Consider the following 13,652-nt stretch of genomic DNA (forward strand, 5'->3'; position numbering starts at 1 on the left):
GTGGGGGGCGCGCGCGGCGCTTGGGCCTTCGTGCGGGCGGTGCCGGTGGCGGCGCCGAGCAGGTACCTGGGGGTGGGGCGGTCCCTCCCCCTCTCGCCCGCGCCCGCTCCCGTTCCCGGCGCACGTGGCTGCGGGCAGAGCCGACGCCCCGCGTCCGCCCGCTCGGCCTGTCCGGGCCGGGCGCCAGGCGGCCTTCGACCAGAGTCCGCTTCTGCCCTCCGAGCGCGGGGACAGCTTGCCCTGAACTGGTCTCTCGGTGCAGTCCGGTTTCTGTTGTGTTGCCTCCAGTAGGGCCGGCTGTTCCCAGAGTCGCGACACGTGCGGCTGCCGGGTGAGGAGGTCTCGCAGTCGAAGAGCTCAGGGCTTTTGGGGTAGAGGTTTGTCCTCCCGCACTTGGGACGCGCTGTGGTTTCTCCTCTTCAGCCTGTGGCCCCGCTGTCGTTGTCCCAGCCGGTTTCGCCCTAGAAGGGGCTTTTCCGCTATCAGCCTTCACAGGGTTTCTTGTGGTCTCCGGTTCGGATCTAGTATGAAAACTGCTGCCTGCTAAGGGAAAAAGTACCTGCTTCAGTTGGTACCCTAAAAAATGTTTTCTGTCTAGCTGTGTGGGGGAAAAAAAAAACCCAGTTTATGCCTCATATAAAGGGAAGCTTTGGCTATCTTGTTGAGACTTAGGATTGTAACAGAAAGTATGATCTGAATGCCAAGATCTTTTATAACGAGCATGAGGGAGACTGCTCGATAGCAGGGTTTTAATGAGCCTTTCTTCTGTTCGTCTTGCACGTCTGCCTCCGTTGCAAAGCATTACTTGCCTGTTTGAAATCTTGAAACCCATAATTAAACTGTTATCCAGGCTCATCCAGTTTAGATGCCAAAGTACTTAACAAATTACTAAACCCTTGATTCTTCTGTCACTTTGCCAGGGTGGAGTTTGTCCTTTATAACACTTGCGTGAGGCTGTTTGACATGCAAGTTCTCTTCTGTTCATTAGCAGTTTGTTAGTAACATCAGAGCTGGGACAAAAATATATTTTATCTCTTAAAATTCTGTTTACTTGCCACATTTTATTCAGTTTGGACCTTTTGAGCAAATCTTCATTGTTTACCCTAGAAACCTGGGAGGGGTTTCCTTTACAATTAGATTTGATAAGAAGTAGGGTAAGGGCGAAATATCAACAGAAACATTTTCAGTAATGGGCAGACTACATTAAATTGTTTTACTTGGAACATAAGCATCAAACCTAACTTGACTTTGGATGTTAGAACTACATGACATGCAGTCATGTGCCACACAGCCCGTGTACCATGCTGTGATTTCCTGGGCATAGAACATGGGTTGAACCAGACCTTAAAATGATACCAGGATCAACGCTGATCATGGCTTGAAGTCTGAGTGAGAGCTCAGGGCATTTCCAGGCAGAGACACTGGATGTTGAAATTAGAAATGGTGACTGTGGTTTCTTACTCAAGTGTGTTCATTGTAGGAGTCTGTCTTGAGTGCCTGTGTGAACTAGATGGTGTACTGCTGCAGTTCGAACCTGACCAGAGCCTTACTGTTGGTGAATTCATTTCTTGGCATATTGTGTTCCAGTTATATAGCTTAAAAGTCATAAATGCAGGAGTCACAATGGCTTGGCCAAAGTATAGCAAGATGAGAGACCTTCCTCGGCAGGCTTAGGTGGTGGGGGGCCTTTCCATAGCCGGAGCTTTTAATGTAGGGTCCACAAAAGATGTGGACAGGTCTGATAACTAGAGAATATGTTATGGTAGTGGGAAGTTCTTCAAAGCACTTGACTCTGCCAGCACTGCCTTCATCTAAATTTGGTCTAGATCGAGGTGGGCAAAATACGGCCTGCAGGCCATGATCCAGCCCGCAAAAGATTTTTGTCCGGCCTGCAATGGGTCCCTCAGTCCTGCGTGGCCCAGGTGCAGCCCAGCCTGTGGCACATTTAGCCACCCTCGGGCATGCAGCGGGCTGGGGCAGCTCAGTGGCTGGACTCCATTTCCTGGCACCCCTGGCAATGGTGGCTTCTGGCTGTCTTCCTTGTACAGGGGGTCAGGATCCCTGTAGTACCTGATCTGAACCTGCCCACCATGGCCAAGATGAACAGTGGTGGTGGTGGTGGCTGTCAGGCAGAAACTGCTGCTGGGCACCATAGAAAAAGCAGGATCTGGCAGCAGGTGGGGTCACCCCCCACTCACTACTGCCAGGGCTTTCCTCTCTGCAGCAGCCTGGAGCCCGTACTAGGGCTCTCCTCCCCACCAGTGCCACCAGCATTGCCTCCAGGCTGCCCTTCTACCCCAGAAAGGGGCTGGAGCTCCTGCCTGGCTTCAGCTCTGGCAGCTCAGGCACAGAGGCAGCAGTGGCCAGGCAGAAGCAGCTGCTGGGCATTTGGGGAAAAAGCAAGATCTCATGGCAGGCATGGCCACATTCCCCTTGCTGTTGCTGGGGTCCTTCTTGCTGCAGCTGCCTGGAGCCTGTGCAGGGGCTCTCCTCCCAGCTGCTGCCTCTGCCCCCCACCCTCCGTGCCTGTGGCAGGGAGGAACTGCATGGCATCCCCAGCACAAGCTCTGGGCAGCCACAACAAGAAGGGCCCCAGCAGTGGCAAAGTGGGGTGGTTATACCAGCTGTCAGGTTCTGCTTTTTCCCAGTGCCCAGAAGCAGCTTCTGCATGGCTGCTGTCACCTCTGCATCCAGGCCACCAATGCTGAAGCCAGGCAGCAGCTCCAGCCCCTCCCTGGGGCAAAAATGTGGCCCAGAGATGGTGTTGACAGTGGGTGCCCTGGCTGAGCTGCCCCTGCTGAAGTTGCTGCCCTCTTGCTAGGGATGTAAATATCATTTTTAAAAAATTAACCTCCTCTAATTATATTGATTAACTGATAGCACAGCAGCATAGTCACAGCTGGTGCTGGCAGTCACTCCTGGCTCTCTGAGCCCTTTAACAGGGGGAAAGGTGGGGAAAGAGGCACTGGCAAACCAGACAGACAACTGAGCCCACCTGAAGCTGTGCTGGGAGGGAGGGAGCACCTGTGAACAAGCAGTTGATTGCTTAATTGATGAGTCATTAGCATTAGGCTGCTTCTGTTTCCCTTTTAGGCTAGGGGTACTAATTCCTCTTGCCTGCCTGCCCTCCCTGCTGCCTTCTGATTCCTGCTGGGGCACAGTGGGGCTTTCCTTCCCTCTTCCCTGCCAGACTGCACCTGTCCCAAGCTAAAGGAATAACCTAAGCTAACTGGTTATCACCACACTTATCCGTTAAACAGTGAATTGCTTCTTGGGGCATTGTTTTGGTTAAAACATTAATTGTTTATCCTTCATGCCCACACCCATGCCAGCTCCCTGCCCTTCTGCAGCCCCATCCCACACAGGGAGTTTTTTTGTTTGTTTGTTTGTTTTTGGGGGGGGGGGGAATGCTGACTGCTCAACCACAGCTCTGCAAAACCTCCTGTGGTCCAAGGGCCCAAATAATTGTCAACCCTTGGTCTAGATTCATCATCTGCTCTTCATCCAGACACCTATATTTCCTCCAGTATGGTTCCTAGTATTTATAGCGGGCTTTATAAAGCTTATGATTTTGCTGAGTAAATATAATGGACAGTGAAACAGGCTGGTATTAGCAAGGAAGCCTGTAGGAACACTGAATTGGCATGAAATCGTCAGTGTACATAACAAAGTACAAGCCAGGCATGTTAAGGATACAGCCTGCTGAGCCTTTTCACCCACTCCATGGGGCTTCTAGGGTGGCTGGGAATTCAGAGGTGGGGTGAATGGGGGCAGGGCCTGCCAGCAAATGCCCAGCTACAAAGTCCTGCTGGGGGGGAAACGTTGGCAGCAAGGGGGCAAGTGATGGCTGCGTTAACCCAGATACTGCCACTTATACCACTGCCGGGTCTAGATTCAACTCACGGAGAGCTCCACGGTCTGGATCCAGGCTGGGGGCCCTGGTGACATTGGTACTGGCATGAGCAGTGCTTTTATCATTGAGATCCAGGGAATAGCAAATAGGTAGCATTATTTGTCCTTTATAAATGGCACTGTCTCTGTGACAGAATAGTTGCATTTCATGACAATTGATATTAGAGGCCTGGGGGAGATCCAGTAGCTGCAGTATGGTTATGTGCTGGCACCCAAAGATAAGCTATCACCAGTGAACTATGATCAACAGCCTTTTTGAGAGAGATCCATGCTGTTGGTGGTACAGGAAACAGTACCTACTTTGAAGATGAGGTTGGGTGTCAAGTGTTGGTTTGAGAGTTTGTTGCATAATATGATAGACAAGGTTCTTTGGGTAAATGTGATATCTTTTATTAGACCAACTAAATATTTGGAAAAATTGTTCTTTGCAAGCTTTCAGGCACCAACACCCTTCAGGCATAAGGAGAGTCTGCTGGTGTTGTGTGTTCTGGATGGAATAGAAGCCAGCATGCAAAATGCAGGTCTGTGAACATGCAGATGTGTGGCGGTGAGGATCAGGGGCCATGGGAGATGAAAGGCCTGGGGTTATCAGGCAGGTTATAATGTGCCATAAATCCTATGTCTATATTTAGTCCATGATTTTTTGTATCTCAGATTTATGAAGTGACATTCATAGGCTTGTCTGTGAAAGGTATTTTGTAAATTCCATTTGAGGCTTAGAACTGAGAGATCAAAGAGAGAGTGGTTATCTTGTAAGAAGTGTGCACCCACAGGTAATTGGGGTTTTTTTGTCTTTGATTGATTTTTGGTATGCATTCATTCTGGTATGTGATTTTGGTAAGCAGTTGTTGTTTGGTTTCTCTTATATATTTTCCTGGTGATGGTTTTGTTGTGGGGTATATTAATTGTGGGGGTGGTGGAGATGTTTTGGCAGGTTTTATGTTTCTTGTCATGGCATGGTCTGGATCCATTTGGTGTGTTATGGGCCGTGATGAGATTGGTGAGGTTTGGTGCTTGCTTAAAGGCTAGGATGGGTGGTTCTGGGAAGATCCCTTTAAGAACTGACTTTTCCTTCCCTAGAGAGGTGTTGGCTCTTGTACACTAGGGGTTCTGAGTGCTCTCTGAGTCCTGCAAGCCACCACTAGTGTGGTGCTTGGGGCTCATCGGGAGCTGACCCACCTGCTTTCTCCCTCTCCGCTACTCTTCCCCTCTTTGGGAACCCTAGGAGGCTTTGAACTCCCAGGGGCTAACCAGTCATCTTTATCAGCTGTGCCTTCCTGCAGTTTGCTACAGTGTTTCACTGCACAGAGGATTGGTGCCCTGCTCAATTAAACTTACTTGAAAAATAATTTGAGGTTTTTATGTAAGGTTTTTTTCAGGCTGGAAAGTGATCATAATCCATTTAGTGTGCTTTTTGTGTAGCATAAGGTAGCTAACACACCAGCTTAACCATTGGGCATACTTTAGAAGGATACCCAATTTTTGTTGTTCTCCTAGAAACGGACTCCAGAACAACCCTTGGTAACCTGTTCAAATGATTGATTATTCTCCTGGTTAAGAATGTGCCTTATTTCCAGTTTTACTGATTTTTGTCTTTCAGCGTTTGGTTCTTGTTCTGCTTTTGTGTGCTTGGGTAAATAGCCATCCGCTATCAGATACCATCTCTTTGTAAATGACCACATAATAATCTCTTTGGTGAGATAAACAAATTGAGCTCCTTAAGAAGCAGGTTTTCCAGATTTCAAATTGTTCTTGTAGGTATGGACCCATGAGAAACCTGTTGTGGGGACAGGATGACTTCATAGTGCCTCACCTACTCTGGAAACTGTAGGCATGTCCTTACCTTGTAATGAATGGATGCTAAATTGCTATAGGGATAAAAGATGCTCCAGTTTAGTTTCTCTTACAAGGAGGGCAGGGCAGACCCCCAGGTAGCTACTGTGAAGCAGCTCTTTAGAGCCCTGGCCCTTTACCTATGTATCCATTGCTTGTGACTCTTCTCAACCCTCCTAGAAATTTCTGCACCAGAACTGGACAGAGTATTCCAGGAATTATCTTGCCAGTGCTGGCTATACAAGCTTTAACGCCTATTTATTCCTGCTTCCAGTTCTCTTGTTCATATTATAGCCAGTGATCGTGTTCACCTGCTTAGTCTCCACTCTGTACTGTCAGCTCACGTTCAGTTAGTCTGGTAGTGCAACCACTATCACCACTTCAGAGTACCTGCTTTGCAGAATGAAGTCCCTTATCCTGTCCGTGTGACCTACGTTCCCTGTTGTTAGATATGATTTTATTATTATATCTTCTGGTGCATGACACAGTTTTAGATTTCCTTTTGAGTGGGAAATATGCCATGTTTTATACACCAAGGCTATATAAGAAAGCAGATTGTTAGAATAACTAACAAAAGCTGACCAATATGCAGTCAAGTTTATGTTAAACACCTTTCTGCTACAATTTTCTCCTCTTTTGGGGCAGACTTCTTATGCACAGGTGCATTTTATACATTGGGAAACAGTCCAGTATAAATGCACCTTTTTCTTTTAGGCAGGCAGAGTTCTTTGAGTAGATGGTTTTAGTTCTATTAGACTTGCTGAATAGTTGGAAAAAAGTTTTTGGCAAGCTTTCGAGCTCAGTCAGCCTTCTTCAGGCATAGGAAGTCTGTGCTGTTCTGAGACGCCAAGGAAAGTTTTGGTTTTTGTAGGTTTTGGTTTTTTTTTTGTTTTTTTTTTTAATTATTCACTATTTGTCACCCAGACAGTATTTTCTGTTGCATAGTTCATCAGCAGTTATTTCTTCTGTCTGTTTATACCACTGATGAAGGGAATGAGTAATGTTAGGCCAAGAATTGATCTCTGTGGAACTTGAGTGGCAATGCATACCGCCCCAGCATTTTCGCTGACTGGCATTCTTGCGTAGTGGCTTCTGACTTTTTTTTCCATCCAAGAGAACACAGAAGCTTGCAAAGAAGAATTTTTCCAGCTGTTTCAGTTGGTTTAATAAAAGGTACCAGATTTACCCAGAGAACCTTTTCTGCCTATATCCTTAGACCAACATGGCTATACCCTATACCTACTCATTAAGTATTTCTTTTTGAGATATGTCAGTTAATCAGCTTTAAATCCATATAATGCTGTCATTGATTTTTGTCTAGCACTAATTTTTTAAAATCAGAATTATCAGCAATACTAAGTCAGATATCTTCAGAAACCAGTGCATTATGTTCACAGTTCCTTTTATCAGTCAGACTTGTAAAATCACTAATGAGCTCTATATCAAGTTAAACTTAACAAGACTGGCATTGATTACATTTCCCTCCTTGCATTCTTTATGGCTGATGCCTGTTCAGCCATTCCAGGGCTTTGTCCATGGTTGAAGTCAAGATACCTTGGTTGTAATTCCCATTTTATCCCAATTTACCCTGAATAATTGACATGCCAGTAGCTTTCTCACTGGCCTCTGAAACTTCCGCTGTATTCCAAGATTATTAAATGCCATTGTCAATGTTCTGTTATTGTAATGAGAGTGAGAATGGCAGAAAAAGGAGGACAGGCAGGAGAGAGCTGAGTTGGCGCTGGCTGGGTTGTTGCTGTGCATACTGCTGGTGTTATGTGGGTGACCAGCCGGTGTGTGGGTTCATAGGTGGGTTGATTTTTTTTTTTTAAATAAAAATCACAGTCTTCGTAATGAGCTTAGAAAATCAAGACCAAACCTTGCAGAAAAGAGAGGTAGGCAATTGGTGCCAGTTGCCTTTTTAAGACGGGTTAATTTCAGGTTGTCAAGGAAAATGGGAAGGAGCTCTTGGATAAGAACAGGGAATTGCTCTTTCCTCATCATAAGTGGCAGTGTGAGCTGTGCAACAGCATGGACTGCCCTGCCTTTGAAATAGGAGTGCCATCATAATGGGACGCACAGGTGGGAGGCTGTGGTCCCCCTCTGTTTTCTGCTCAGAGATGAGAACAGCAGTTTCTCCATTGTTTGCCCTCAGCTCCATGCTGAAGAGAAAAAATAAAATAGATGTTTTGGCTGGATGGAGGGAGAAGCATCCCCAAAAACTTTCATTCCTCCTCTTTCCCATCATCTAGAAATTGAGCAGAGAGGAAGCAGCAACAGATTAGCTCTCTTGCCCTTTGGAACGGTGCATTTCCTCCGCTGGATGGGAAGGAAGTCTCCCAGTCGGTTTGTGACTGCAGTATGCCAGCTGCTCCTGAGTTGTAGATGGAGTAAGCTAGGACTTGGAGGATCTTTAGATAAGTCTTGCTAAAGAAGTTTGTGCTTTCCACTAGAGATTGTTGCTTTACAGTGAGTTGTTGTAAAATAGTTCTCAAATTGGGCTAGACTCAGGTTGCTGGCTCCTTTTCTTTTGTTTTCCACTGAAATCACTTTAAATGCAGCTTAAAATATGTGTGCCACTCCTAATATTGTACTGTTGTACTATGTGAGCAGTGCTGTAGCTGGAACAAGGTTGCCATATGTCTGTGAGTAGGCAGGATGATGGGCAGCGTGATCAAGAATGGGGAGACGATCTGTTTGTCAGGTTTGGGTCCAGACTATGAGAAGGCTTGGGAGCCTGTGCTCATGAAAATAATTCATAGGCAAGAAAAGGTGGGGTATCCTGGTCATCGGGTGACCATAACATTGATGGATGTGTATGGTAGTGGCCCACTGAGTGTTACAGTGACTGTTTTGTTCCCACAGATGATGTGAAGATGACCATGGCCCAGGCTGGGGCAGTAGTTGCAACTGCAACAGGAGTTCTGCTGTTTCTCCTCTATGCCTCCATTCACAAAGTCGAGGAGGGCCACTTGGCTGTGTATTACAGGTACTGTTCCTAGTAAGCATGTCCAAGCCTCTTGCCAGTAAACAGTGTTCTTCTGGGTTTAACCAGAAAATGCAGTACACTTCCTCAAAGGAAAGCTTTGGGTAGGTGATTGTCCAGGTCCACGTTCCATGTCTGGGCCCTGTCTCAGGACAGGCAGGTCTTCTATTACCAATACATAAATGATAAAATTGGCCTAAAATCATAAGCTTTTTCTTAAAAAATCTTCATTTCTGCTGTCTTTTTTTTTTTTTCTTTTTTGTATGCCCTTTCCTACCCTAGCATGCAAGACGAGTGTAGGATAAAAGTACAATTGTAAATGCATGCAGAGTATGCACACGAACATGGCCTTTGAACTCCTGCATACATACTCTGGAGTTCCTCACCATCAGCCTGTCCTGCAGTCTTGAGCACCTGGCCCTAACCCTATCTTGCCTCCTTCCCACCCAAACTATTAGAAATACCTTTTTCCTAGTAGATCTGTGGATTATTATTCTTATTTCCAGCTGCTAAGTGCCTAAAAGTAAACATGCTTTACTGTTCCATTCTTCCACATAAGCAGTCGCTCTGGTTACCATGGAGAAGTTATACAAATGTGGTTGAGAGGAGTATTCTCCTGCCAGCAATCTCCAGAAGGTGTATGTGTCTCCATGAAAATAATTTGGAGCCTCTGATCTAGTCAGCATTTAATGTAGTAAATCATAATAGTGTAACTGTTAAAGTCCCTTCTAGGCCAGCATGCAGAAGTACAGTTTCTACCACTGTGAAGCTTGCCACGATGTTCACCCTGCAGGCTTGGATTCTCACTTGAATGAGAACAGAAGTCATATCTATGAACTGCACCTGCACCAGAGAAACACAAAATGCAGAATCTGGGTTCTTCTGCCCTGGGATTCTTCCATTTACATTAAATAAATCACAGCAATGATAACTGTTAAACAATCTGGGGTATTTTTCAGGTCACTCAGCACAGTGGTATATTCACCATTACTTCAGAGTTTTAAAGTCAGACTGGCTTACTTTAATTAACAAATGCATAATTAAATAAAACCAAGAAAAGTGTTGTGTTCTACTGCACATCTTTTATGTGTCATGGTGTTCTCTTGTTCTCAAAAAGTCTATGGCAAAGGTCTGCTCAAGTTGAATGACCAGGGCATGCTAGTTTCTATAGCCAGGGGTATATAATGGAGAGAGGCAGCTAGCATCCTGTCTAGCCGTGTTTGACTGCCATCCTGAATGAGCAGGTATCCACTTTCAGGTGTGTCTGCTAAGGGCAGCCTTTGGCATGAATCTAGAGAGCGGGGATGGTACTTGCACCTTTGCACTTTAACTGCTCCACCATCACACTCTGACTCCCCTGTGTAGTCAGGCTTAACTCCCTTAATTTTCTTACCTACAGAATCCACCAAGGCAAATCAGCTGGCCTGCACTATGCAGGAGGCCAGACCAGAGTAGGTAACTGTTTCTTCTGACCTTAATATCTATGAAAGACCATCTTGGTCTTGATTCAGCTTTATCACATGCTTTGCACAATGTACAAAATGCAGTTGCATTAGAAAGGTTTATCAGACCGTTATTTTGCAGACCTCCAAAATGCGGGGGTTACATATGACCGCTCCCTAATGGCATGTGAAACTTATTGCAGGACTTATATCTGAGGGATTCTGCTGCAGGTTCTTGAAGTTTTCTGTGTTACAAACTTTCTCAGATGTTCTTAATTTTATTTAAATTTAAGCAATAACCTTGTCAAATTAGATGCATTGAAGCTTGTTGAAGTTTCTTCCTTTGAAATGAGAAGCATTTTTTTTTCCAGTGGGGAATAAAACCCTTTTGCTGAGTGCCCAACTCTCCCAGCTTTTAAAACTGACTGTTCTAAAAGAAGCTTCTTTGTAGTCCTAATAGTATAAGTTGCCATCACCAGCTTCTGTGACCCTGAAGATTGCAGTTCTCTCTGTTTCTGTTGTGTCAGCCCTTGCACTCCTTCATCTTGTTATACTGGAGTCAATGTCAGTCTCTCAGTTAACTTCATCTGTGGCCTGAATGTTTTGGTGCATACATTTTCTCATCTGAAAGAAGCTGCTATTCTTGAATGTGTTCTAGGACCTTGTTCCTGGCTATGGGCAAGAGACTAACCATTAGATTTGCACAGAAGAGGCACTTAGGCAGACATTTGGAGGGGGGTTGGTATTTGAAGGTAGTGCACACATCTACCACCAGCTGGATGCATCTTTTAGTAAGCAATATCTGCTCCACCAAGGGGTAGTTTCCTGTGAAGACCTGGCACAGCTTGCTCTGTATGTCTGGGTGTTAGAGCAATATACTAGAGGCCTTTCAGAGAGTTAGCCATTGCAGCCACACCAGGATGCCAGCATCTCTGTTCTGTACGAGGCTTGTAAACTGGTTATCACTGGGTGACGAGGCAAGGACAGAACTCATCCGATTCAAAGCCTTGGAGAACCGGGGGTTTCAGTAAGCCTGACTGAATGTTTGCTGCATCAAGACTCAGTCAGCAATAATAGCTATTTCCAAGGCCTCAGCACACAGTGTATCTTGAGGCTGTTTTATTGATTTGAGGTCTGTAGCGATCCATGGTTCCGGGTGGGATCCACGTTTGCTGAATATCTGATCATGCCTCCATAGTTGAAAGTCTGGAGGAAGATCCCACAAGATCACCACCTTTTTAAAGACTGTTTTCCTTGTGGTGGTGTCAGCCTAGAGGGTGAGAAAGCCCTTGGCATTCAAATTAAAGGGGGAAAAAAGCAGTAGAAAACTGTAGCAGGGCTCTTACAAGAAAGTGGTGCTTGTCTCTTTGCAGTCTAGCCCAGGCTGCCCAGGCTACCCTGCCTCTCACTGAATCCAGGATACTGCCCAAGCAGAGAATGGGAAAGGAGGATGACTGCATTGCTTGGGTGGTTGTAGACCACCACTGAAATGTCTAGCTAGAACAGCTGAGTTCAGGCATTTGTAAAGACCCAGTGAAGGGCCAGGTGTCTTTAAGCACTAAGGGAGTCCCAGAGATGGGGAATGAATTGGGAGATGATTGAGAGGTGTCCGTCACAATGGGGAATGAGGAGTTAGAGATTTTTAAGATACCCTTTGTCCAATCATTGAGATCACCCTGGGATAAAAGAGCGAAACTCTGAGAGGGCCTGAGACCCCTGAATGTGAGGCAGATGTGGTGATAAGATGGTGTGCATTATGGAGCCATCCATGTGTTGACTTACAGTTTTATATCTGTCTCTTTGGTGACAGAGAAGGCTGTCTTCAGCTGTACCAGTGTCTGGGATCCATTCATGATATGAACTGGTTGGTTCAGGCTACGTACAGCTAAACATGGTGATGCACATCCACAAGATTGGACCAAGACAAGATAGTCTCGTTTCCACAGCTCTGTTAATTGTTTTCCTAGACCAGTGATTCTTAATCAGGGTGTCATGGCACTTTGGAGTACCCTGAGATCTTTTCAAGCGTGCCGCACAATGTTACTACTGTTACGTGCGCAGACATGATTCTCAAGATAAACTCAGATTTCAGCTAAGAAACTAGTGCTAAAATCTTTCTGCCCTGTTGTGGTCTTTCTGAGTTCTTTGCTATACAAGCATTGCTCTATTATTTTTCTGTAGTCAAAACATGAGTGAAAAGTAAGAGCTGGCATTTTCCAAGGGGTGTCTTGAGTCTTAAAAAGGTTGAGAACCACTGTCCTAAACCCTTGGCTTCTTTCAGATGACCAGAAATAGCAGTCAGCAGGAGCATGTCATTCTGTCTGTGCTTGGCTAGAAGGCTGCAACTTGTCCTACCAATTGCAGGAGCTCCCTACCATGAGCTGTGTTCCTGTTGTTATGGGAGTACAGATTATCTATATGGGACTGCACTTACATAGCTTTCAGAGTCTAGCTAATGCAAGCGCTGGCATTACCTAACATTTCCTCTTCCTTTGCACTCTTGTGCCAAAGTCAGCTTGATGCATTTTTTTTTCCACCCACTCCTTGGAGACCAAGGTCTTGCACTGTGCTCATGGCAAAGGGGAGCAAACTTGAAAGCCTGCAGTCCTTGTGATATTCTATGCTTATATGTGAGCTTCGATGTAATTGTAAATGCATCTTGGGAAGTTGGTTGGACACCATGAAAACTGGAAGAAATATGTGAAGCAAGAGTGTTAAATGTGGTATGCTCTGGAATACGGAGCATATTTCACCTTTTGTTAGAGGAGCACTTAAGTATTAAAATTACCCCCTGGGGGCAGCTCTCAGTAACCACGTGAAACTGCAGTTCTGGGTAATGATACGATTTCTTTGGGATTTCTTTCTGGAACGTATACAATTTTAATAATTAAAGCAATTAATACATCTTTAGCTTTGGGAGCTAACTTCTGTTGCTGGTGGGTCTTTCCCAGAAAATAGATCACTGTGTTTGGTGTCCTACCCAAATTCTTTATAGTGTTCTGGCAATAAAAAACCCGAACTGTGCATTCCCTTAAGCCTCTCCTGCTCTTGGCCTGCACATTATGGTGTGTGTTCGTCAGGAAAAGGCCAGCTTCATGGCCTCAAGTCAGCTGTGAAACAGAAATGGAGTGAAGCCCAGATTTCTGTAAGCGCATCTTCCCTCCCTTTCCAGCAACCAGGCTCCCACCTTTTCCCGGTCAACCTCTGAACTCATTAGTGACAGTAGTTTCTGTGCTGCTGCAGAATGATGTGTACAGGGAGTTGGCAAGCAAACACCAGCCCCTACCAGGCCAGGCAGCAATAGCAGCACTGGTCCCTGCTCTTGTCTGGCTCTGATCTGGTTCCAGTCCTGGTCCTGGCCCTGTGGGTTCGTAGTTTCATAGTTTAGTAGGGTCGGAAGGGACCTGAGCAGATCATCAAGTCCAACCTCCTGCCATGGCAGGAAAGAGTACTGGGGTCAAATGACCCCAGCAAGGTGT

The 13,652-nt window shown here is 45.8% G+C and overlaps 1 protein-coding gene across 4 annotated transcripts in view; it reads left to right on the forward strand.

Annotated features, from left to right (window-relative positions):
* The first annotated feature begins 6 nt into the window (after nucleotides 1-6).
* The window catches only part of ERLIN1 (ER lipid raft associated 1), a 38,456-nt gene continuing 24,810 nt past the window's right edge, over nucleotides 7-13,652 (forward strand). For all 4 annotated transcript variants that reach the window (XR_002103248.1, XM_019547708.1, XM_019547706.1 and 1 more), the window contains exons 1-2: nucleotides 7-62; nucleotides 8,611-8,734. Coding sequence is in view for 3 of the 4 variants with exons in the window: in XM_019547708.1 (XP_019403253.1) it covers nucleotides 8,622-8,734 (113 nt within the window). In the remaining variant the exon portion in view is untranslated. The remainder of the gene's footprint in view (nucleotides 63-8,610; nucleotides 8,735-13,652) is intronic.

This window comes from Crocodylus porosus, unplaced genomic scaffold, assembly GCF_001723895.1.
Source record: "Crocodylus porosus isolate Cpor-Errol unplaced genomic scaffold, CroPor_comp1, whole genome shotgun sequence".
In the NCBI taxonomy this organism is placed as follows: Eukaryota; Metazoa; Chordata; order Crocodylia; family Crocodylidae; genus Crocodylus; species Crocodylus porosus.